The sequence below is a fragment of the Notamacropus eugenii genome, chromosome 4 (genome assembly GCF_028372415.1).
Source record: "Notamacropus eugenii isolate mMacEug1 chromosome 4, mMacEug1.pri_v2, whole genome shotgun sequence".
Taxonomy (NCBI): Eukaryota; Metazoa; Chordata; class Mammalia; order Diprotodontia; family Macropodidae; genus Notamacropus; species Notamacropus eugenii.
Genome location: NC_092875.1, coordinates 332,872,169 through 332,897,923, shown reverse-complemented (window position 1 = coordinate 332,897,923; position 25,755 = coordinate 332,872,169). Strand labels below are relative to the sequence as shown.

General features: G+C 35.1%; 1 protein-coding gene across 4 annotated transcripts in view; it reads left to right on the top strand.

The window, feature by feature from the left end:
• The window catches only part of PIK3C3 (phosphatidylinositol 3-kinase catalytic subunit type 3), a 199,007-nt gene that overhangs the window by 157,047 nt on the left and 16,205 nt on the right, over positions 1–25,755 (top strand). For 3 of the 4 annotated variants that reach the window (XM_072605264.1, XM_072605266.1, XM_072605265.1), the window contains one exon: positions 11,906–11,996. The exons of the other annotated variant lie outside the window; for it this stretch is intronic. In XM_072605264.1, coding sequence (XP_072461365.1) covers positions 11,906–11,996 — 91 coding nt within the window. The remainder of the gene's footprint in view (positions 1–11,905; positions 11,997–25,755) is intronic. 4 annotated transcript variants of the gene reach the window in all.

Sequence of the window (25,755 nt, the reverse complement as noted above, 5' to 3'; positions counted from 1 at the left end):
CAAGTGATATGATGCTTATTTTATTTGAAATAATTCACTGGGCTTAATTTAGGATTAATCAACATAAAAGTGTAGGATCTTCTTAGATCATAATATAGCCATATTCCACTTTTGAAAACCAATCCTTATAAAGGAGGTAAATGAGATGATCGTTCAAATTATCATTATTAAATTCTTTGTGTTATAAATGTAATCAGAATCTTTCATAATTAAATGTTTATTCATTCCTGTTGTTTGACATATCCAATAGAAAGAGGAAATTCAAACTAGCAGATTCTACTTCCAAATGAAGGTAAATCATCTGTGGAATTGTTTAAGTCATTCATCAGGAAAATAGTTTGTTGGTTCTCAGTTGTTTAGTCATGTCTGAGTGTTCATAACTTCTTGGACCACAGAATGCCAGGTCCTTCTGTCCTTCACTATCACTTAAAGTTTTTCCACGTTCATGTTAATTGTTTCCATGACACTATCTAACTGTTTCATCCTCTGCCATCTCCTTTTTCTTTTGCCTTCAGTCTTTCACAACATCATGGTCTTTTCCAGTGAATCCTGCCATCTCTATGTGCCCAAAGTATTTAAGCTTCACTTTTAGTATTTGATCTTCCAGTGGATAGGCTGAATTAATTTCTTTATTTATTGACTGGTTTGGTCTCTGATATCCAAGGGATTCTCAAAAGTCTTGTCCAGCATGATAATTTGAAAGTGTTGATCTGCTTTCTTTATAGTCCACCTCTCACAGCCATACATTACTACTAGAAAAACCATAGCTTTGACTATATGAATCTTTATCAGCAAGGTGATGATGTCTCTGTTTTTTGGTATTTTGTCCAGATTTACCATAGCTTTCCTTGCAAGGAGCAAGATACTTTTAATTTCATGGCTGCTGTTGCTATCAGCAGGGATCTTTGAGCCCAAGAATATAAAATATAACAATTTCCAGTTTCTCTATTTGTCAGAAAATGATGGGACCAATTGCAAAGATTTTCCCTCCCCCCCATTTTAAGTTTCAAGCCAGGTTTTATACATTCCTTTTTTACCCTCATTAAGAGGCTTCTTAATTCTTCTTCACTTTCTGCCATAGGATTGTGTCACCTGCATATCTGAGATTGTTGATATATTTCCCAGCAACCTTAATTTCAGCTTTTGATTCACCTGGCATGACATCTCATATGGTGTACTGTGCATATAAGTTAAATAAGGTGATAATATACAACCTTTGTTGTACTCTCTTTCCAACCTCAAACTAATCATTTATTCCATGTTTGGTTCTAACTGTTGCTACTTTGCCCATATACAAGTTCCTCAGAAGATCAGTAAGATGATCTGGTGTTCCCATGTCTTTTAGAACTTGCCACATTTTATGAAGATCCACACATTGAGAGGTTGTAGTCAATGAAGCAGAAGTAGATGTTTCAAAAACCAGCCTGCCTTTCTGGTAATTCGTGGTTCATTAGTTTGCAGAATCTTATGCATAACCTTATTGGAGTGTGAAATGAGCACAGTTGTTCAACAATTTGAACATCCTTTGGCATGGTCTTTCTTTAGGATTGAGACGTAAATTGATCTTTCCAGTGTCCCCCGTTGTGTTTTCCAAATTTGCTAGTTATATTGATTGTAGCATTTTAGCAACATCATCTTTTAGGACTTTAAATAGGTCAGGTGGAATTCTCTCACCTGCACTAGCCTTATTGTTAGTAATTCTTCCTAAGTCCTACTTGATTTCATTCTCCACTCTCTAGATCAGTAACCAAACCATTATGTTTACTGGTGATGGTAATATCTTTCTTGTATAGTACTTTTGTTTTTTAATCTCTTCTGTTTCTGTTAAGTCCCTACTATTTTTGTCTTTTATCATGCCCATTTTTCATGAAACATTTCCCTTGATATCTCTACTTTTCTTGAAGAGATCTTTCCCAGTCTGTTGTTTACTTTTATTTCTTTGCATTGCCCATTCATCTCTCTTTGCTATTCTTTGGAATTCTGAATTCATTTGGGTATATCTTTACATTTTTCCTTTACTTTTTGCTTTCCTTCTTTCCTTAGCTGTTTGTAAAGCCTCATCAGACCGCCATTTTGTTTTCTTGCTCTTCTTTTTCTTTGGAATGTTTTTTTTGTTGTTGTTGCTGCCTCCTCTACAATATTGTAACCTTCTGTCCATAGTTATTCAGGTACTCTATCAGATCTAATTCCTTAAATCTAATCATCACTTCCACTTCATATTCATAAGGGTTATTTAGGTGATACCTATGTGGTCTTACGGTTTTCTCTACTTTCTTCAATTTGTCTGAATTTTTCAATAAGAAGTTCATTATCTGAGTTATGGTCAGCCCCGGGTCTTGTTTCAACTCGCTATATAGAGCTTCTTTACCTTTGGCTGCCAGATAAATAATCAATCAGATTTCGGTATTGACCATCTTGTGATGTATATTTGTAGAGTTGTCTTTTAGGTTAAGGCTCAGAGGTGTCACATGACTTGATAAAGATCATTTAGATTCTAAGTATTACAGGTTGGAGTACAACATACATCATCAGATTTTTGAACTGATGTTCTTTTGAATGTGGCAGTATGTCAAAGAGGAAATTATTTTAAAAATTTAGGGATGAAAAAGACAGTTATCACTTCACTTCAGAAAGCAAGAACACGTTTACCACCTAATCCAAAAACTTTGTCTCTCATCTCTGTAAAATATTTTTGAATGTGATTTTCACTGAGGATATTCTTTATGAAGACATGGAAAGGAAATAGGTAGACTTTGAGAAATGGTTTTCTTCTGCAGCTCTCATCTCCACTCAAAGAATTGACTGCACTATTAATATATACATTAAACATCATAGGTTTATATGACAGAACAAATACGGAAACCCTTTGTAAAGAATAAGACACTCTTTCTGCTAAACTCTATTCCCCTCCCTGGTAATTCAACTTATAGAAGACAATCTCACTGTACGAATTAGTGACGTCCTTGCCTTGTGCTGTTGTGGGTGTGGAGACCAGTTCACTTTCTCTTGTGCCCGTTGCTTCATTCTTTCTGGAGGTCACAGGTTCAAGCTTTAAGTCTCTGGATGATGTGGGAAGGTCTCATGGTTGGCAGTTCCTTTGCCTTGCTTTGCTTAGACTTACTGTTGCTTTCTCTTTCCACACAGCTCCCTATCTCTGTGGCTGTATCTTCCATCTTTGTCCCATTGGTGACCAGCTATGGTATTGTTAATGTATTTTTTTTTTTTTTGCTTAATTTGAAGATCTTTTCCATCCATTAATAGGCCCATGTAACCTGCTTAAATCACATGGAAGCCTAAGTCACTTGTGATGGGAGGAGCTTGTTGAAAAGGTGGAACAGGAAGAGGCAGAGGTAGAGCAGAGTTGAGAGGAAGTTGGTCAGACCAGTCAGAGCTGGGAAGGACAGAGGAAGCAGGCATCTAAGGCAGCAGCTAGTGTGAGTGTGAGAATTTGATTGTGATTTGTTTAAGGGAGCTGGTTGTAGGAAGCCTAACAGAGGGAAGTCTTGGGGATGGTAGTGCCCCCTCCATTGTTATTATGTATAGATTTCTTTCTTGCAATGATGGATTTGGCTTTCTGGTGTTTGAATAAATGTTTTGATTCTGTCAAAAAAAAAGAATTGACTAAACTGTGTAGAGAATATATGTTTCTGATATGTTTATTATTTATTACAAAGAGCATTTGACATGGTGGAGCAATTATAGATCTGGGGAGTCTGTTCACCTATACAATGAATATGTTAAAATCATAAAAAATTACATGAATTTCAAAGAACTGTTCAACTACCTTCTGAATATCACTATCAGGAAAGGCATAAAATAGAGAGATGTGTAACAAAGTCATTAACAAGTGTCATGGAGAATGCCTTTCACATAGTTCAAATAAAAGAGTCATTCCTCTTACAAGTGAAGTTTTCCAAATTTCCTTTGTGTATAGTGTTGTGCCCCAGAACAATACAGGGCCTCCTCAGTGAGATTCACAGTCATTAAAGAGAGATAGGCTTGAAAATCATACAAGAAAAAAAGCTAGCTAGATGAAGAAAACACACACACACACACACACACACACACACACACACACACACATACACACATAGAACACAACTTGCACTGTATTTTTCTTTTTTTTTTTTATTAACTTATTTAACTTTTAACATTCATTTTCACAAAATTTTGGGTTCCACAATTTCTCCCCTTTTGTCCCCTCCCCCCACCCCCAAACACTGAGCATTCTGATTGCCCCTGTCTTCCAATCTGCCCTCCCTCCCTCCCCACCCTTTCCCTTTGGAAGGCAAGCAGTTCAATATAGGCCAGATCTGTGTAGTTTTGCAAATGACTTCCATAATAGTAGTGTTGTGGAAGAACTAATTATATTTCCCTCCATCCTATCCTGTCCCCCATTACTTCTGTTCTCTCTTTTGATCCTGACCCTCCCCATGAGTGTTGACCTCAAATTGCTCCCTCCTCCCCGTGCCCTCCCTTCCATCATCCCCCCCACTCTGCTTATCCCCTTCTCCCCCACTTTCCTGTATTGTAAGATAGGTTTTCATACCAAAATGACTGTGCATTTTATTCCTTCCTTTAGTGGAATGTGATGAGAGTAAACTTCATGTTTTTCTCTCACCTCCCCTCTTTTTCCCTTCACTAAAAAGTCTTTTGCTTGCCTCTTTTATGAGAGATAATTTGCCCCATTCCATTTCTCCCTTTCTCCTCCCAATATATTTCTCTCTCACTGCTTGAGTTCCCTCCTCTTCAGTTCACTCTGTGCACTCTGTCTCTATGTGTGTGTGCGTGTGCGTGTGCGTGTGCATGTGTGTGTGTGTTATCCCACCCTGTACCCAGATGCTGAATAGTTTCAAGAGTTACAGATATTGTCTTTCCATGTAGGAATGTAAACAGTTCAACTTTTGTAAAGTCCCTTATGACTTCTCTTTGCTATTTACTTTTTCATGCTTCTCTTCATTCTTGTGTTTGAAAGTCAGATTTTCTTTTCAGCTCTGGTCTTTTCATCAAGAATGCTTGAAAGTCCTCTATTTCATTGAAAGACCAATTTTTCCCCTGAAGTATTATATTCAGTTTTGCTGGGTAGGTGATTCTTGGTTTTAGTCCTAGTTCCTTTGACTTCTGGAATATCCTATTCCACGCCCTTCGATCCCTTAATGTCGAAGCTGCTAGATCTTGTGTTATCCTGATTGTATTTCCACAATACTTGAATTGTTTCTTTCGAGCTGCTTACAATATTTTCTCCTTGATCTGGGAACTCTGGAATTTGGCCACAATGTTCCTAGGAGTTTCTCTTTTTGGATCTCTTTCAGGCAGTGATCTGTGGATTCCTTGAGTACTTATTTTGCTCTCTGGTTCTAGAATCTCAGGGCAGTTTTCCTTGATAATTTCATGAAAAATGATGTCTAGGCTCTTTTTTTGATCCTGGCTTTCAGGTAGGCCCATAATTTTTAAATTGTCTCTCCTGGATCTATTTTCCAGGTCAGTTGTTTTTCCAATGAGATATTTCACATTATCTTCCATTTTTTCATTCTTTTGGTTTTGTTTTGTGATTTCTTGGTTTCTCATAAAGTCATTAACCTCCATCTGTTCCATTCTAATTTTGAAAGAATTATTTTCTTCAGTGAGCTTTTGAATCTCCTTTTCCATTTGACTAATTCTGCTTTTGAAAGCATTCTTCTCCTCCTTGGCTTCTTGTACCTCCTTTGCCAATTGAGTTAGCCTATTTTTCAGGGTGTTATTTTCTTCTGCATTTTTTTGGGTCTCCTTTAGCAGGGTGCTGATTTGTTGTTCATACTTTGCTTGCAAGTCTTTTATTACTCTTCCCAGTTTTTCCTCCACCTCTTTATCATGATTTTGAAAATTGTTTGGGCTCTTTAAGACCTTTTCCCAGAACTTATCCCATTGAGTGGGCTGGGATGTAGAAGCACTGACTTCCGTGTCTTCCCCTGATGGTGAGCACTGCTCTTCCTCATCAGAAGGGAGGGGAGGAGAAACCTGCTCACCAAGAAAGTAACCCTCAATAGTCTTGGTTTTTTTCCCTTTTCTGAACATTTTCCCAGCCAGTGACTTGAGCTCTGAATATTCTCCTCACACCCACCTCGCCTCTGGATCCTCCCAGCCAGTTCTTGAGGTCTGAGAATCAAATGCTTCTTCCCAGCCTCAGTGCTTTGGGCGGGGGCTGCTATTCAGTGTGAGATTAAGTTCAGGTGCTCAGGTGGGGACAGGGCCACCACAAGGGGCTCAGTTCCCTCAGGGGGTTTATGCAGAGACCTTCAACAATGGATCCAGGCTCCTGCCTGCTTGGGGAGCCCCGGTCTGCTCCCACCTCTGCTGTTGCCTCCCGAGGGGGCCTGAGTTATGGGGCACCCCACTCCCCTCTCGACCCGCCAAAGAGACCCTCTCACCGACCCCTGTCACCTGTGGGTGGAGGGACCCGCGTGGCCGCTGGAGATCCCGTCCTTGAAGCCCGCTCGGATCTTTCCTCTCGGATCTTTTCCTCTCGGTGCCGCGGGCGCGGCAGGGCTGTACTCAGCTCCCAGTCCCAGTGCCCAGTCCGCGGCGCGAAGGACCTTTTGCGAGAGGTTTGCAGGCCTCTCTGGAACAGAAATGTCCCTCGCTCCAATGTTCTGTGGCCTCTGGGTGCAGAATTATCCGTGAGTTACTTCTTTGTAGATGTTCTATGGATTGTGGGTTCAGAGCTATGCGTATGTGCGTCTTTCTACTCCTCCATCTTGGCTCCGCCCCCTGTATTTTTCAATATAGCGAAGATGGGAAACTACATTTGAGGTAAGCTTAAGTGTGATTTTCACTTATTTAAAGTATTTCAATTCCATTAATTCAGATCTTTAAACCTAAGTTCAAAAACTTGCAGAATACAAATGTGAATGATTTCTTAACTATTTAGAAAACTTGAGAGTTAATTACAACTTACATGTTTATTCTTTCAGTCTACATTAAATATGTCTATTGAACAAACTAATTGCTGACATATTAAGAAAGGAATTTTAAATATGTACAAGGTGTTGCAAATTAAGGTTAATTTAATTTTGTTTCCAAGCCAGAAGTTATTATAATTATATAAAATACTTCTTGGGAACAGTCTTTTTATCAACTAAAAGCTTCTAAGTCAGTGATTCATATACGTAAGTTGATTTCTGCATTAACTCTTGTAGAAAATAATTTTAGAAGAGAATAGGAATCTTTTAAAAGAATCTTTATTCCAACTTTTTGTTTTAACACAAATTCACTTGCATTTACTTGGACATTATTCTTTAGAAGGATGTTAAAATATGGGTGTATGGGTGTGATGCAACGTATAGCTAAAACACACCAAATTCTGCCCCCAGAAAATGAAGGCTCTTTGTCCAGTAGTACAATATGCTCTACACAAATAAGTATTTAAAAAAGATATGTGGTGACATCATATTTTTGAGGAATTTGGGGTCAGAGAGGTTAATTCCTTGTCCATAGTCAAACAGCTAGTTAGTATCAGAACCAGGACTAGAAACCAGGTTTCCTAACTATTCAGTGCTTTTTCCTTTTGTGTTTAAAATGTGAATATTACATACTTCCTCAGAGAACCAGTTTCTAAGAAAACCATCATCATCAACTGAATGACCACACAAATTTCAAATAGCTAATCTTCATTTCAGCATTGCTGCAATATGCCTAACAAAATATTGTGTTTCTAAAAATTAGCATAATGGACCAAGAATTAACTTACTTTAAAAAATACAAGAGTAATAAATGTGTGTATATACACACACACATAATACTACTCTCCTTTGATAGACAAAGCTGTGTGTATGTGTCTTTGTGCCTATCAAGAAGCCTTGCCTATTGAAGATGAGAAGTATGTTTTTTTTTTTTCAATTAGCATCCTAAAATATATTGGAAAATGAAGGAAAAAAAAAAAGATGGTTAAAAACTCCTATTCATGCATAAATATAAGTTCACTGTTATACTAAGATCCTCACTGAAGTGTCTGAAAGGATGTTTTCTCTGTCCTCTTCGTTTTTTAAAATGTGCCTGAGATAAGGATTAAATTCAATACGAAAGCATCATTTAGTAACTGTACACTAACTTTAAAAAAAAAAAACACAACAAAACTATAGTTAACGATGAAAGACAGTGTGACCAACAGATTCACTGGGGATTGCACTGGTGACTGGACCAGTAAATGGAAAGTGCAGGTTAATGCTGACAGATGTAAAAGCATTAAGTCAGAGGGCAGTGAACCAAAATAGAAAGTACATATTAAATGGAGCAGACATGCAGCATCCTGTCCAGAAAAACAGATTTAAAGGTTATTAGAAATCTTTGAAGCCATTATCAACATACAGCAATTCTAGGAGATAAAAGTAAGGTGGAGATAGAGTGGAATATATACACAGTGGTGTAAAGTGTAGGCACAGATGTGGAAAGGGGAAAGGGATACGTTGAATTTTAAAGTAAGTAATTTGACTGCTTTTACCGTAGATATAAAGTAGGGAAATTTTAGACACCAAATAATATGAGGGTTTCAGTGTCTTTCCATATATATTTTTTTTAAATACAATGGGCCACTACAGATAACAGATCAACACTGCTATTCTGATTTGCTTTACAACTATTTGTATTTAAATAAATTAATTTAAGCACATAGCAAACAATTTTTCTATTACCCACTCCTTCCATACTCCACTCAGTTCAATTCAACAAGCATTTATTAAGCATCTTCTTAATATAGGGCAGTAAGTAGAAATATTTGAAGTATACATTTTTAACACCTACTGTGGCCATTCTTATATTTAAAAGAGTAAGTTGAAATTCAGTGACTTGTCCTGCCTGATACAGAAATCATTAGTCAAACTTAAATTCAGCTTACAAACTCATAATTCTCTAGGATATACTTGATTTACTAAACTATGCTTTCTTTGAAAGAAGGGTAGACTGGCTAAGGTTTACTTTTAACGAAGACTAAAAGACTTCATCAAGATAAAAGTTTTTATGATAGCCCTTGTTGATTTTCATGGGTAATATCAAAATGTGAAAATGATGATGGACAATTTAAAATTTAGATGGTCATTTTGTCACTAGAAGTTACATTATCGTTATATTCCAAGTATTATTATCATATACTTGAGTGATTTTATCCCATAGTACTAATTTAGGATGAAGTTTTTTGTGTGTGTTTTTTTTTAGTCTGCACAATTTGTATCTTTATTTATTTATTTATTTTAATGTTCTGCGATTGCTACCAAAAAGCTTATATTTTTACCCCTTTGCCTACCCCCTACTAAACCCTCCCTCCCCAAGACGCCACACAATTCTATATATGATCTACATATACTTTCCTATTGAATACGTTTTCACTATAGTAATGCTGTATAGATGAACTAAAATAAATGGAAGAAATCATATAACAAATCAAAACATAATACACACACACATACACATATACAAACAAGATCTGCTACATTCTGCAAATGAATTCCATAGTTCTTTCTCTGAGTGTGGAAGGCATTTTGCCTTAGAAAACCATTGGGAATTATTATTATTATATTTTTTAAGTTCTTATGTTATTATGAAGTTCCGAGTCTACCAGAAAAAACTCTTGCACACTGTGGTTGTTGCTGTGCACAAATTTCTCCTGGTTCTGCTCCTTTCACTCAGCATCAGATCATATAAGAACTTCCAGGCCTTTCTGAAGTCTTCTTGTTCATCATTTCTTATGGCACAATAGTACTCTATTACATTCATATACCACAACTTATTCAGCCATTCCCCAACTGATGGGCATCCCCTTGATTTCCAGTTTTTGGCAACTACAAAGAATGCTGCTATAAATATTTTTGTACATGTGGGACCCTTTCCCATTTTTATGATCTCTTGGGAATACAGTCCTAGTAGTGATATTGCTGGGTCAAAGGGTATGCACATTTTTGTAGCCCTTTGGGCATAGTTCCAAATTGCTCTCCAGAATGGTTGGATGAGCTCCCAGCTCCACCAACAATGAATTAGTGTTCCAACTCTCCCACATCCTCTCCAACATTTATCATTTTTCTGTTCTGTCATGTTTGCCAATCTTATAGGTGTAATGTGGTACCTCAGAGTTGTTTTGATTTGCATCTCTTTAATCAAAAGTGATTTAGAGCATTTTTTCATATGATTATAGATATCTTTAATTTCTTCCTCTGAAAATTGCCTATTCATATCCTTTGACCATTTATCAACTGGGGAATGACTTGTATTGTTATACATTTGACTGAGTTCTCTGTATATTCCAGAAATGAGGCTTTTTTTTTGTTTAATATATATTTGCCATGCTGTGAAAATTTAACTTCCTTACTTAAAAAAAAAAAATTCAACACAAATCTGTTATTAAAACATTGAGTTTCCAAGTTAAAAATGCCAGTAGAGTAGACATCTGAAGCTTAAGGCTCCATATCATCAACTCCAACTAGTTTAGTGAAATGAAGAATAAGATTAAAATGCATGGCTACTTTCATCTGGGGATCAAGGCACTTTATACTAATGTCAAACACCCATATGAAACACTTGCATAAAGATATGTCTTCCTCCCCAAGCATTAATGGAAAAATAGACTGTCTAATTTGACTTTAAAAAATTAGACTTTCTTCTCTCCCCTTTTCTTTCTCCCCTTGCATTACTAGGTTAAGTTTCAGCTCCCTGATTTCTCTGACTTATATATAGTTGAACTACATGGATGTCATCAATTCAACTTTTGTCTGTGCACGCTTTTCATACAAAAAAATTTTGCTATGTATTCTCCCTCCATCAGTCTGTCAGTCAACAAGCACAAGCACATACTTTCAGTCATCAGTATTACATTCAGCTGGGTAAAAACCAGGCATTGTAGAAGGTACTATTCAGGAGGAGTAAAGAAGTGGTACTGTGCTTCAGCTATCAAATAAGTATGCCTTTGGAATGGAATATTGTCATATGAGAATGTACTAGTCATGCTTTACTGGCCCCTTCCCCTTCCCTTTCCCCTGCTCTTTCCTTTCCCCTGTCCATTCCTTTCCCATCCTTTCCTGTCCTGTGCTGTCTTGTCCTGTCCCCTGTCCTGTCCTCTCCCAAAACCTTAAACCTACTGCACTCTGAAGCTGGGACATCAATGGGGCCCTGCTTAAGGGTTCCTCTGGATTCTCCTAGCTTTAGAGTGATTTATCAATAGTAACCGTTGCTGTTTCCCTCCCAGCCTGATGTCTTTCTTTTTCTTGGACTCATTAAAGGGGCCATGCCCTGGCTACTTCTTAAACAGGCCTATTCAATGAATGGGTGTTGCCTCACCCTAAGTGAGTACCTAATAGGCCCAAGGTCTCCCGGTGCATCCTGGGTCATCTCCAGTCATCCTTATGAATATCTTGTCACTGGATTCAGATGACTCTGGAAGAAAAGTGAGGCTGGTGATCTGCACAGGCTTCCCTCACTCAAAACAAGTCTTGTCATCATTTCTCCAATGGCATGGTCTTCAGCAACGAAGGATGAACACAAGAGAACCACTATATTCATAATGGAGTGAAGTTATCCAGGGAGTGTTTTGGTTTAATTCTCCTTCCAAGGAATTTAATCACTAGTTTACCAGAGGTCTAGAGATTAGCTGTGTAATTAATCTTTCTTATACCAGGCTTTCAGGGAGTAAAAGGCAGCTTATGAATAATCTCCATATCTTAATAATTATTAGAGTGCTATCTATTATATTACACTTTGAGATTTGCAAAGTTCTTTATGTATATTTTCTCATGTGATGGTGTCTTAATTTACTTGAAGTGATGGCTTCCCTAGAAAAGAAGTTGTCCTCTTTACTTTCATGCTGTGAGTTGTTGGTATGAGAGAAATGCATAATACTGACCTTCCGTTTCTATTTCCCCCTTTCCATTCCTCTTGATCCTTTTAGGTATTCCAATCTGATTCTGAACTTGTTTTCGCTTATGGTGGATGCCAATATTCCAGATATTGCTCTTGAACCAGATAAGACTGTAAAAAAGGTAATTGTGAAGCTTCTTTCCTCAAACAATATTGATATAGGAGGCCTTGGAGACAGTGCAATTTATAATGTTATTTGAATGGTAAAATTAACAAAAGGAGATTGGAATGACCTCAGGGTTGGAGGTTCCTGGGTAGACTGATTATGAAAGTCATCACAAAGACGCACTGAGTCCCAATATGACTACTTAAATGTTTTCTGTCTTTATATTAGACACTAATTAAATACAGCCAGTCATTTTCTCTTCCATTAGCCCAGGTAAACATATGTGGTTTACTTTGCCCATACATTACATATAATTTTGATATAATCTCATTTATCTTAGTATTCATTTACTATTAGAAATTAACTTTGGAAGTGTATTTTTTGTTTATTCCTCAGTCATTATGTTATGATTCAGGATCCCACATATTCTTTTGTCCAACTTGTAGGTGTTTAAGTAGAGAAACTGTTTTCTGCCAACAGCAAATAGAGTATTCATGACACTGGCTTTTGACATGCTTTATTTTCTTTAATTTTATTTTATTTTTGTCATTGACTATAGCTCATTCATCAAAAAGTATAATTGGCTGATATAAATTTCCTTTGCTGTACTCAGCTGTTACACCAGATTTCAAAAGTTTCCATCCTTTTGGCATCTGCTGCCTTTATGGTCTATCTTACTGCTTATTTTCATCCCATTCATCTCTGTCATAGCTTCACTGTTCTCTGAATTGATTTTATTCATTTTTGTTTTGAGGTCTTTTATAAGATTCTTGACAGTATTTGTCAACTGAAATCTCCCAGTATTTTCTGCCAGTTAAGTTACAGTGCTCTTCTTTATTAGTTCCATATCAGTTTCCATTTGGTAAAAAAAATCTTTTCATTTCTAAATGTGAAAATGCTCTCTTTTTTCCAGCTGTTTGATTAGCAGTATAATTTTATTGTGAAATTCTGTTTTTTTTTAATTTGACAGTTTATAAAAGAAGCATGTGCTTTAGTACTTTTTCTTTTGCTGTGCATCTTCCCAATATCTCTTATGTTCCTGATCCAATTAAATGGATTTTAAAACATAGTTTTAGCTTTTTTGCAAAGAGAGTGTTTCAAAAAGACAATTTTTTTCCGCCATATATACTTTATTGATAACTAAAATCCTACAATTTTCCCATTAAAGTCATAATGATGTGGAAAATGTGGCAGAATATTTTTAAATTTATTGCATCAAAAATATGTGCTTTAACAATAAATAGAAATAGTTCCTTTTCTTTTGATAAAATGAACTTGTGGCATTCCTCATAGAGCCTTTTTTTTTCCTAACCAAGAAAATTACAGAGAAATATTTCCTACCTTCTTTAAGTTTATAATTTAAAATAGAGTTGTGTCATGGAGAAAGAATATACAGATAATCTAATAAAAATTAAGCAAGCAGCAAAGTATTTTGTTTTAGAGCTAATGTTCATCATGTAGCTTATATCTATTAATCTGCAAATTGTTAAATTGTTTTGGAGACTATCCTGTTCTCTTTTATATAGTTTATTTAACTGTTTAATGCTGTCCCTAGAAGCTATTATTAGCACATCAAGACAATACTTATCAAACTGAGCAAAGTGATATGTTGTACTTTGTATTGAGGTTTCTTCCCCACATTCTTTCACTTACCTGTTTTGTTCTAAGGGGGCACTTAAGTAAAATCCAACCACTAGGTTGAAAAGAGAGTTTTGACATAAAGACAGTCTACTGATTTACAGGTCCTCAATGGTTATACCAAGTTAATGAACTTTAGTTATTACCTTGTAGATGACTGATCAAAATTAAGAGCATACTTTATAAAAATGGAAAATAATTTTAGAAACAGAAGTGTTCCATACTTCTGCACATAAGGTGCAAGAGAAAAGCTGTTAACTCTGCACTTAAATCCAAAAGTTCACTTTTTAAGATTAATTGAATAACCAAGAGACATAGTAGTGTGGTTTGAAGAAAGAAGGTTCTAGGCATTTGACTGCGATAAGAGTAAGATGAACTAAGGAAGGAGGCTTTAAACAGATAAACCTAAGATGGCAAAAGAAAAAGAATGTCCTATTAAGGAATTTTTTTTTCTGCCCTTTTGATTAATATAAAACTTTGCAGTTCTCCAATAGAGCTGTAACTTCATTGATAGAGATATTTCACTGATAAGACAGATCACAAATCTGTCTATGCCTATCCTCCTCATGAAACATATCCATATGCTCTCCCATATACTAAAAGGTGTCAGTACTGCAGTAGATTAAGGTGCTGTACTATGATCTTGCATGACTGGTGAATGATATCATTAAGGAAGTAAAATATTCTTGTTAGGAGACTATACATGGAGTATTAGTTTTCAGAGAATTACTGCAGGATGCATAATCAATTGGTGTGTAACAAAATGAGTAGTAGATGTTTTAAAGACAGATTTTACTCTCAGGGTGCTTAAATTTTCCTCTGATTTAAAAAAAATACTTAAGAACGCTTCATAAAGAAATGCTAAGCTAGAACCTAGGGTAAAATAAATTTCAGTCATAAGAAATGAGCCTTTCAACCTTGTTGAGTGACAAGTTTGTTCAAAGTCATTTAATAAGATAATACTGTATCTTTTTGTAGAAGAATTAAATAGATGTTTTCAGCTTCTGAATCGATATTTCTAAGCTTTAAACAAAAAATCTATATATATTTCAAGCAACTCTAAATTAGCTAAAGATCCATTTTGGACTGACTCATAAAATTAAATTACATTTGATGTCTGTGAGGTTAATAGCCATTCAGACCATAGTATCACATTCGTGGAAAGTTTAGCAATGTATTTCTTTTTTGTTTCACTAGTAACCATGTCATTTGCTTTATTTTTTAAATAATTAAAGCTTCAATCATAATCATATTTGTTTCTTTTTAAAATGCTCTGTATTTTTAATTCCAGGCTTTATTCTAGGCAGGAGAAAAAAATTAATCTAGTTTAGCCAGAATAATCAAGTGAACTCAGCAAGAAAATGATGTTTAGATTAAAACTAATCCTTTTAACCTCATGAATCAAAATTTTTTGTTGTTATAATTACTTTTGTGAGTAAGCCATTAGGAAATGTGTACAAGGAAAGAATTTTTGTTAATGTGGAAGTCCCTAATCTCTTGAGTAAGGGGACTTTAATAGAAAGTATTGTGCTTTAATTGTTTAGCTAAATGGTACTCTTACTTAAGAGATAAAACATTAAATTATTAAAAGTAAAAGTCTTACTCCTTTTGTATTAATAGATGTTAAATAGTGTTTTCAAATACTATATTTTGAGCTTTGTAGACAAAAGGGTAAAAATTGGGTTTGAACTTTGGAGTGATAATGAACTTAAGTCTGGAATTTAAACTTCTTGTGTGTAGTAAATAACCTTATATGTTTAGATCTGAAAGAGCAGATATAAAGAGCGTCCTACTATCAAAGACAAATTGAATGTTCATTATAAATAAGAGAGATGTTTTATAAATGTCTAGCCTAATTTAGTGTTTTACTTAAAAGAAAATCGCCTACTTCTGAGGCAGATCAGGGACTTAAGGCTACTCTTTCTAGATTCAAAGCCCAGTAATATAAATTAGTTCTTAGATGGCAGATATCTGGTCCTGTGTGAGGGAAAGGAAAGATGAAGTATAGACTTCCCACCAGTGAATATATATTGGTAGTTATAGATTGGCTGTAGGAAAATCAAATTCCAAGTGAGGTAAGGCTGCTCCTTTCTTGACTTACTAAATAATAGCTAATTCCTGAATTAATTAATTAATTCCTGAATTGGTGCTATCACCAATGGGAATCATCTGAGATTGAATTCTCTCTTATTGCCAGAAGTACAGAATTCTAAAAATAAAAATGTTACCCACTCAAGATTTCGCTAAAAAGTAGAGTCTAATCAATCAGGGTTGTTTACTCTTGAGGAGCATCGTCTTTCTCGTAACTTGAACTTCCTAGGGATGAGCTGTTAGAATGTAATTTTATAATCAACCTCCACATCTAACTGAAAGCAAATTGCCCAGTTATCACTTCTGTCCAATAGCTATAAAATATGTTAGTTGAAATATGTGAATAGAAAATAGCAGTTGTGTCATGTATAATGTCCTACAAAATTTAGTACAGATTATGTAGTTTGACATAGTTTATGTAGCAAGAGAACTTCATTGTGAACTCATTAAGGGGGACAAAGCCAACTTTTTATTTTTTTTCTTTTGTTCAAGAAAAATAAAGTCTTGTTGGATTGTATAAGCTGATAGTTTCTTAAATTTGGAGATAGTAAGACTATGTGATGTTGGATTGTGTGTGTGTATGTTTTTAGTTTTAATTTTATCATGCCTTCATTATAGAAATGTGGCTTATACTTGTTATGATTTATAAAGTGAAACGAAATAAGACACAATAGAACTAATTGATCTTCCATAATGTGGACAGCATGTAAATTCAAGTTTATAAAGCAAGAGACAAAAATGTTAGAAATTTGAATACATTACCCACCTCAGTGTTGGGTTCAAAATAAGTGCTGAATAATTTTTTTTTTAGTTGGTTGTAGTGTCACATACTTGTATGCTTTAAGAAAACCCATTCTAGGAAAATTCAGACTTTTTGAACAGATAATACATATCTGTTGATGCTTAAACAAAATTACGTTACAAAAAGATTTTTCATTTAAAAAGATCAGTTCAGAATTCTTTTAAAAATCCCCCTAGCATATTTAACAATAGTAACATACGTTAAGTATCTATGTACAAAACCACATTGTATAAAGTACTCCATTAAGCACTAGAGGAGAGCTAAAGTTTAGCGAGGGTGATATGATTCTTGCCCTTATAGTAATAACAATAATATCTCCTTCATTAATCTTTGTTTAATGACATCAAAATGCCATTTAGCAATTGTAAAATTCTTACTGTATGCTAAGGAAAAAGAGAAACTGAAATGTTTAAGCTTAAATTCAGATACCACACTGAACCACTGGATTTAAGCAGTACCTTAAAGTACTTTGGTCTTCTCTCGTTAAGAGACACTGCACAAAGCTTGTGGCTCAAATGTGTTGAGACTGTGCATCCCAAAATTGAAGCTAACAAGCACCTACACAATGTAAATTTTAATATATGCTTTTGGATCTGTAAAGTAGATCCTAATAGATTTGAAAAGTATCCTAATACAATTTCATACAATATTAATAAAACATTAGTACCTTATGTCAGCTATAGAAAAGAAGAAAATTAATAGATATTTTCAGAGCACAAGATGAAGAGGTCAAAAACATCAGAAATACTTTTTGAACAAACAATAAAGGCTAATGACAAGTCTATACCATTGAATTTGTTGAATATAGCCAAAAACGGCTGCTACTTTTGATGGCTGTGAAAGAGTAGAAAGCAAAGGCCTTCATGGCCCATGGGCAACATCCGCATTAACTCCATGAACATTATGTGAACAGAGGGATCAGACAAATGACTGAGAGGTTCAGGGTGGCAGGGATCCATGTCATTACTGCCAGAAATAACATAAAGGTTGTTATTTAGGACCCCAGATTTAATTACCAATATATGTTATGCAAAGAAATAGTAGTCTCTGTGTGACACATGAGTTCAAGCATCTACCAAATAATTAGCAGATAAGACCTGGAGCTGTATGTCAGAGGTTTACTGTCTTTCATGGACTTGTAGATGACAAATCCCTCCACTAGAAAAATAGACCTCAAAATATCCTTAAGGACTCAACCAGTAATTATACCAGAACCCAGTCATTATCACAAACAAAACTGTTGCTCATAGTTACTCAGACATAATATTGATCCGTGAAACCTTACAAGCAACATTTTTAATACGTAGTATCATAGCAAATATTCACAGTATTTAAGCTATATGGAGTGATTGAAAAATTGCCAAATTTTCAGGATTTTATTGCAAAAAGACTTGAACACAATAGAAAATTTGAACTACATATGTAAGAAATATAAGGTGAACCTTACATAAGAAATATAAGGTGAACATCAAAAACTAATTACAAGGGACTCAATAAGGACAGAAAATTTAACTGTGTCTAAGATTCTAATTAGTGATTGGGTAGTTCAAAAGAAAGATTGGTGTATACCTGAGTGTGATATGATTCTAAAAAGTAATACTCTTTGAGGAAAAAGGTAAAAAGAGTAATTATCTTATACAAATGAGGTATAAGAGGGAGGATTAACACAGGAATTAGATGGGGGAAGAGATAGAACTGGAATCCTACTGTCATCGGGAATGGGTTAAAGAGGAAATGATACATATATATCTAGAAGAGTATAAAAGTCTTCTAAATTGAGAAAGAAATAAAATGATGAGGGCATAAGAAGGGGAGAAAAGATAAGAGAGAGAATTTTAGAGGGAACCCTACTCACATCAGATCTCAGTTAAAGAAAGAACAATATACATTTAGAAGGGAATAAAAGTCTTCCAAATTTATAAAGAAATAAGAGGGAGAGGAATAGGATGGGGGGTATAGACGGGTATCTAGATTAATGGGAATGGGATAAAGAGGGAGCAACATATATTTGGCAGGCTATAAAAGTCTTCTAAATTCAGATAGAAACAAGAGAGCAAGGGAAAAGGGGGAGATGATAAGAGACAGATGTTTGAAGGGCATAGGTTAAGTAATAGGAGGGCAAGGTAGATGTAAAGTAGAAGAGTAAGGAGGGACAGGAAATAAGGGACACAGAAGCATAATAAAGATCAGGAGTAGAATTTATTAGGGAAAAAAAGCAGGGATAGTAATCATGATCTCAGACAAAGTTAAAGTTAAAATAGATTTAGTCAAAAGAGAAAAATAGGAAAACTACACTATAAGCATATTAATCCATATTGTTTTAGATTATTTAAAAATAACTAGACAGCATAAGATTGGAATATTGCTGTGGTGTGTAGAAAATGATGAATTGGTTATCCACCTTCAGAGAAACAGCATAAACAAGTGTAGTATGGTCTTACACAGATACTTATGAATGTATATGTGTGTGTATATATATGTATATATATATACATATGTGTATATGTATATATATATACATATATATACATATAAGTATGATTGTAGATATCTAAGTATATATATGTGCATGTAAGTATATGTATGTATATATGCTTGTGGTATATGTGTATATAAATATATGTATGTGTATATGTCTGACTGCATATGTATACATATCTCTGCCCTTAATTGTAGCCTTCTGGGGGATGGGGGTGGAGAGGGAAGAAGAGGGAAAAAAGAACAAAGTGAAAAGTGCACAACAGAGAACAAAAGAAAACTTACAAGGAAGCAAAGGAAAGATGGACAGCTGAGAACACAATATGTAGTATCTGTTATATAGAGACTTTCTTGAAATGGAAATTTATTGCTGTGTATTTTGAATCCTGTCTTATATTTTGTGCACATGGCAGTGCTTTTTTTCTTATTTTGTATTTAAGCTTTAGTATTTAAGTTTATAATGTTTTTTTTTTCTTTTTTTTAATCTGTATTTAAGTTTAAAATAAGGAAAAAAGACACAGGTAGAGGTGTTAGTGTTTGGGAAGTGTGTGTGTGTCTGTGTCTGTGTCTGTGTCTGTGTGTGTCTACCTGTCAGGGGTGGGGAACCTGCAACCTTCAGGCTATATGTAAGACCTCAAGTACAGCCCTTTCACCAAACTTCATAGAACAAATCCCCTTAATAAAAAGATTTCTTTTGTAAAAGTTGGACTGAGTCAAAAGGCCTCACCTAAGGACCTCAAAAGCCACATGTGACCCTGAGACCACAGGTTCCCCATCCCTGACTGCTAGGTCATTTACAGTAAATTTGAGATGTAAAACATTTTCAAAAATGTACTTGTATGTAACTGGTAATACAAATGATGCATGAAATCTACTGTTTTCAAGATTTCATTTCATGCCCCATTGTTAAAGTTATAATTCTTCAAAAAAATGGAAATTAAGCTCATGATTAAAAAAAATGGAAAAAGTGACACTCTGGTATACTATATCTTCTTTGTATGGTATCTTTGGTCATGCAGTTTGTCATCTTCAACATTATGAAATGGCCTATAGTCTAGGAAAAGATTGTTTTATGTATCTTTAACTCTTTGGGAATCAAACCTTTGGAATGTGCATAACCAGTTCAAATTAAGCTGTCCCCCCTTTTTTTTAGAGCAGTATAGTAGAATATGAGGAAGGTATCAAGTGGTTTAAAGTAGTAATATACATTTGTCTAAGATTATTATGTTAAATTTTATTTTATTTTTAATTTATGAAGTAAACACTTTCATAACAGTATATTTTTTTTAAAAAAGGGCGATTGCACATGAAATTTGAATCTGTTATGCACAATTTGCTCTTCCTTTTAAATATAATGAAATTGTCATATAGCTTTTTTCTTTTTTTTTTTCCCTCTGCTCTAGAGATGGCTACCATTAGATACAAATGTGTATATGTGTAAAATAATTCCGTACATACTTCTATTTATCAATTCTTTCTCTGGATACAAATAGCATTTTTTTCATAGGTTCTTTGAAGTTAATTTTAATATTATTGTCAAAATGACAGTCACTCAGTGTTCTTAAAACAGTACTGCTTTTATTGTATACAATATTCTCTTGGTCCTACTAATTTTGCTCTTCATTATTTCATGCAAGTCTATCCATGTTTTTCTAAAATAATGAGCTCATCATTTCTTATAGTGCAATAATATTCCCCCACAACTATATACCACAAGTTATTCAGCCATTTCCCAATTGACCAATTTCCCAGGGCATCCTCACAATTTCCAGTTCTTTGCTACCTCAAAGAGAGTTGCTATAAATAGTTTAAAACATATAGGTTCCTTTCCTTTTCCCTTTATAATCTTTGGAAATAGACCAAGTGATGATATTTTTAGGTCAAAGGGTATAAGCATTTTAATAACTCCTTGGGCATAATTCCAAATTGCTCTCCAAAATGGTCAGATCAGCTCACAGTTCTCCCAACAGCAAATTAGTGTCCAAGTTTTTCCACATCCTCTCCCATTTTTGTTACTTTCCCCTTCAGTCATTTTAGCCAATGTGATAGGAAAATGATATCTCAAGGTTGTTTTAATTTGCACTTCCCTGATCAGTAGAAATTTAGAGCCTTTTTCAGAATAGTAGTAGTTTCCCATAGCATTTTATACACTATCAAAATCCCAAATAAATATTAATTAATGATGATGCTACCAAATGAACCAAAGATAATATTTATGCAGTTTTCTTCTTTAGTACCCTGGATTCCTTTTGTTCTGGAATATTATATATTTTCCCCAGTATATAACTTAAGAGTATATCAGGTCTAAAGTTCTTACGTAAAAAAAACATTTCTTTGTTTCTTAGATTTTCTAGTGACTGTCAGTATTTTAGTAGCCCCATGAATATCTTAGAAAATATTAAAGATACAATACTTGGTAATAATACAACATTTTGTCACCAAAAATAAGAAAATCACATCTGAGGTTTTGTCTAATCCAAAATTTAGGTCACTAAATTAAAACTAATATTTAATTTTGAAATTGTGTTAGTCACATTTAACCTATTATACCTTACTGTAGCAGTCTTAGACAACCGTGCTACAAGCATCCTTATATGTTGCTGAGGTGTGTGTGTGTATGCATGAAGAAAAAATGTCTATACCCATTTTTCATTTATTCATGTTCCCAGAGCAATTCATGATTATTCACTTTCTGATTTTTTTTCTGGTCTTCCCCCTCCTTTTTTCCTCCCTCTGTCTTTTTGTTGTTAGGTGGGTGTAATTTTGCAGTTTACTAGAACTCTTTCCAGCAGTAAGAGTGGAGATTTTACAAAGATTATGCTGCACTCTCAATATCCATTTTTTGGGAGAGTCAGAGTTAAGATTGGGCAAAATAGGCAGCCCTAGGGAATAATATGTAGAGGTCACAGCAAAGGACACTGCTTAATATGATTGTTATCACTGCTCACATTTGCTGGAAATGTCAGAAATTCCTATTCTCCGTGGCATATAGTCATTTTTTTTTGTTATTAGTCACATGTGTTACTGTAACAATTCAGTTCTGGTGATAACATGGGGCCACAGAGTATGGTGGATTAGTCTGGACCTGTGTTTTCCTCAGGTAGGAAAAACTGTCTACAAATGTAGATCAACAACTGCTCTGCAAATAATCATTTTAGGGAGTTTCCTAAACTACTAAAAGGTTAGGTACCTTGCCTACCCAGAGGCATATAAACAGTATGAATCAGAGACAGGATTTTTAACTCATACCTTCCTGACTTAAAGGCTGGGCTTCTGTGCCCAATGCCAAGCTACCTTGCATACATAAATACACATAGATATGTAAATATATATACACCTATCTATTTGTGTGTATGTATATGTATGTGTGAATATTCATTTTTAAAAATCTATTAATACAGGTAGTTGAGAATTAGCTGTTGGTGAATAGTTTAGTTGAGATTCAGTTGAATATATTTTAAAATGTTCATAGAACTAGAATGCGCTTTTAAAAAAGAAAGACCACCTCGAGTTTTTTTCAATAACTACAAGGATTGTCATTTCTTTCCAGTTTAGTTGAAACTATGAATTAAAGAGTTAGAATTTCAAATAAGTCAAATTCAAAACAAGATGCAGAGAGGCTTGGTTCTCAAGATTTAACAGGATCACTTGGAAGAATTGATTTAAAAAAAAAAAAGATTTTCATTTGGAATTCAAAAACCTTTGCATCTGTCTTTCATTATAAAAAGACCTTTAAATTTGACACCAGGAACCAGTGATTCATTGATATACAAATAATTCTGCAAGTATTAAAGAGCACACTCTTCTCGTTACCTAAGGTTAGGTCCAGGAATGTCTACTGATTACAGTATATTCTTCTAGTGTCAAATGCCGTGCTTTCTAGGGCATGTTTTAGTGAAGATTCCTTCAGGCAGGAAGTGCAGAACTCATCAAAAGAATGTTTTCTCCTTTCAAGTTAGAAGAGCCATTATGTATAAAATTGGCATCCTAAGTAGGATTTGAATGTCTCAAAGTGGAGCTGTCATCAATTGTGTAGCAACTGTATTTTATCATTAATTATATCCCTTCTAGTATCATTCAAATTAAATGGCAAATATTCAGAACCATTGTTACTACAGTATTTCAAATTTTTGTTCATTACATCCTCTTGAGAAAAATCCTTTGCATATTTGTTTTTTCTTACAGCAGTTGAAACATCTGTTGAATTTCTTACATCATCTTTGAATTTTTTTGGTTGAGAAATTGAAGCAGGACAGAGTAGATGATAATGAGTTTGTTTTACCGGTCAATTCTGTAAGTCAGAACAACTTAAAAGCTTAAAGGATCTATGATTTAGGCATTACAGACACTCCCTATATAGATCACACTCACTTTGTAATTTTTTCTAGTCTTTTAAGGAATTACCAAAAGATTCATCAAGTCATTACAAGCCTAGTAATAGCTAGAATGGCCATTGACATCATTTGAAACACCTTTCCTGCTTGGTAACCTGTAACCTTGTGTTAGTTGCTGGTATGGTATTTGAAATAAGACATAGCATAACTGGAATTTAACTTCCATATCATATTCTCCTACCCATCCCATCCTAGACTCAAACTAACAGCCATAGGACAGGTAAAGTATAAAACACTCACTTTGTTGGGGAAGTTTCCCACACAGGCCAAAATGGAAGAGGCTCCAACATTTTCTTGCTCTTTATTCTTTTCCAGGTAGTTATTTCTACCCATCAAATGGTATCCTATTATTGTTATTTTTAATATTAATTCAGCGATCATTTAATATAAAATCAAGAGCAAATGATAGTAGCAAGATAAGAATTTACATTTCACCATTTACTTTACATCCTTAATTCTCCACAGATGGATTTCTGTGTGTCTGTTTTCTGTCTGTGTGTCTGTTTGGTTAGCATTTTATGCCCCAAAAAATCCTAGCAAAATATTTCTTAATGATAGAAATAGTATAAAGGAGTATGATGAAGTATAAAGGATCATTGATTACCTGCACCCTGACTTGGATTTGAGCAACTTTGGGCAGGGGGTGACTTGGGAAGGCCAAGGTGGGGAGGGAAAGCAAGGGCAAAGGGGACTCTTGCTGCATAGAATGCTGCTTTTTTTCTGTTGGATCCCCATCAGACCCTGAGCCAGGGATATCTCTAGCCCTAGGATGCATCTTTGACCTTACCATCACCTGTAAATAATACAACTTCCCTGGTCATGTATTCCAAAATTCCTTTACCTTATCATAATCTTTTATTATTCCATTTTCCTTATCCCTTGTGACCCAACCCTGTTCTTCATACTCATCTTAACTTCTGTTTTTTTTTTTCTCTATCCCAACTCCTTGGCTAATTAGCTCATATCTATCTACACTACTCTCCATCCTCCATCTCCTTGCCCCTTCTTCTGCTGATTAGGCCTTGACAAAACCTCTCAGTCTTCCTCTCTTTTGTCCCTATTCTGGTGCTGTAAAACACAGAAAATCATGAAATCATGATGACCTTCTACAAATTTGTGTTTTCTAATCTCATTTAGATTCTCATTGCATCAAAACAAACATTCTCTTTCTCCATGATTAACTATTCCTGTTTCTTCTTGATCTCATCCAGTTCTGACTTCTCAGGGAGATTTAATGGCCTTTTCTCAGTCTTCATCCTTGTCTTCTATGCAGCCTTTGACACATTGATCACCCCCTTCTCCTTGATACTCTTTTCTCTCAGTTTCCATGACGTTATTCTATATTGGTTCTTACTCTGCCAAACTGTTTCTCGGTTTCCTTTTTTGGATCTTCAGACAGCTTACATCTGCTAATGTAGGTGTCCCATGGGGCTCTGTTGTGAGCCCTTTTCTCTTCTTCATAATATTTCATTTGGTGATCTCATCAGCATCCATGGATTCAATCATCTGTATACTAATGATTCTCAGATCTACTTATCTAGCTCTGTCATCTCAACTGACCTTCATTCTTCTCTCTCCAACTGTTTGTTATACATCTCAGAGTAGATATCCTCGTAGAAGTCTTAAACTCAAGAGTTCCAAAAGTGAACACATTGTGTTTCTCCTCAAGCACTCCCCTCTTCTTAACTTCCATATTACTGTTGAGGATTTATCACCATCCTCCTCATCACCAAAGGCTCTTTCCTCATATCCAGCCATTTGTCAAGGCCTGTTGATTTTATCTTCCTGATCCCCTCATATATGTCCCCTTCTCTCCTTTGACGTTGCCATCACGCTGGTGCAAGCCCTCATTATAGGGTGATAGCTATAGGGCATAGTTTAGCCAAGTAAGGGTTTCTTAACCATAGGGGGAGAGCTAGGAATGTTTGTAGGTAGGCAGAGAAGAACCAGATAGGAAGAGATTGAAGATAAGAGAGTGAGGATGACAATGAGAGTTGGTCAATAAACATTAAGCACTAGTATGTACCAGGCACACTGCTAAGCACTGGGGATACATAAATCAAGGTAAAAGACAGTGTCTGCTTTCATGGACCTCACAGTCTAATGGAGGAGACAACATGCAAACATCTATACTCAAGTTATATACAAAATAAATAAATTTTATAGAGGAAATAATCAATAGAAGGAATGCACTAGAATGAAGAGGAATGGGGAAATGCTTCCTGTAGAAGGTGGGATTTTAGCTGGGACTTGAAAAAAATCCAGGGAAGTCAGGAGGTAGAGTTGAGCAAGGAGAGCATTCCAGTGATAATGCCCAGAGGAAGGAAGTCAATTTACAGAGGATTTAGAAGGGAGTGAGAATAAAGGAAGTA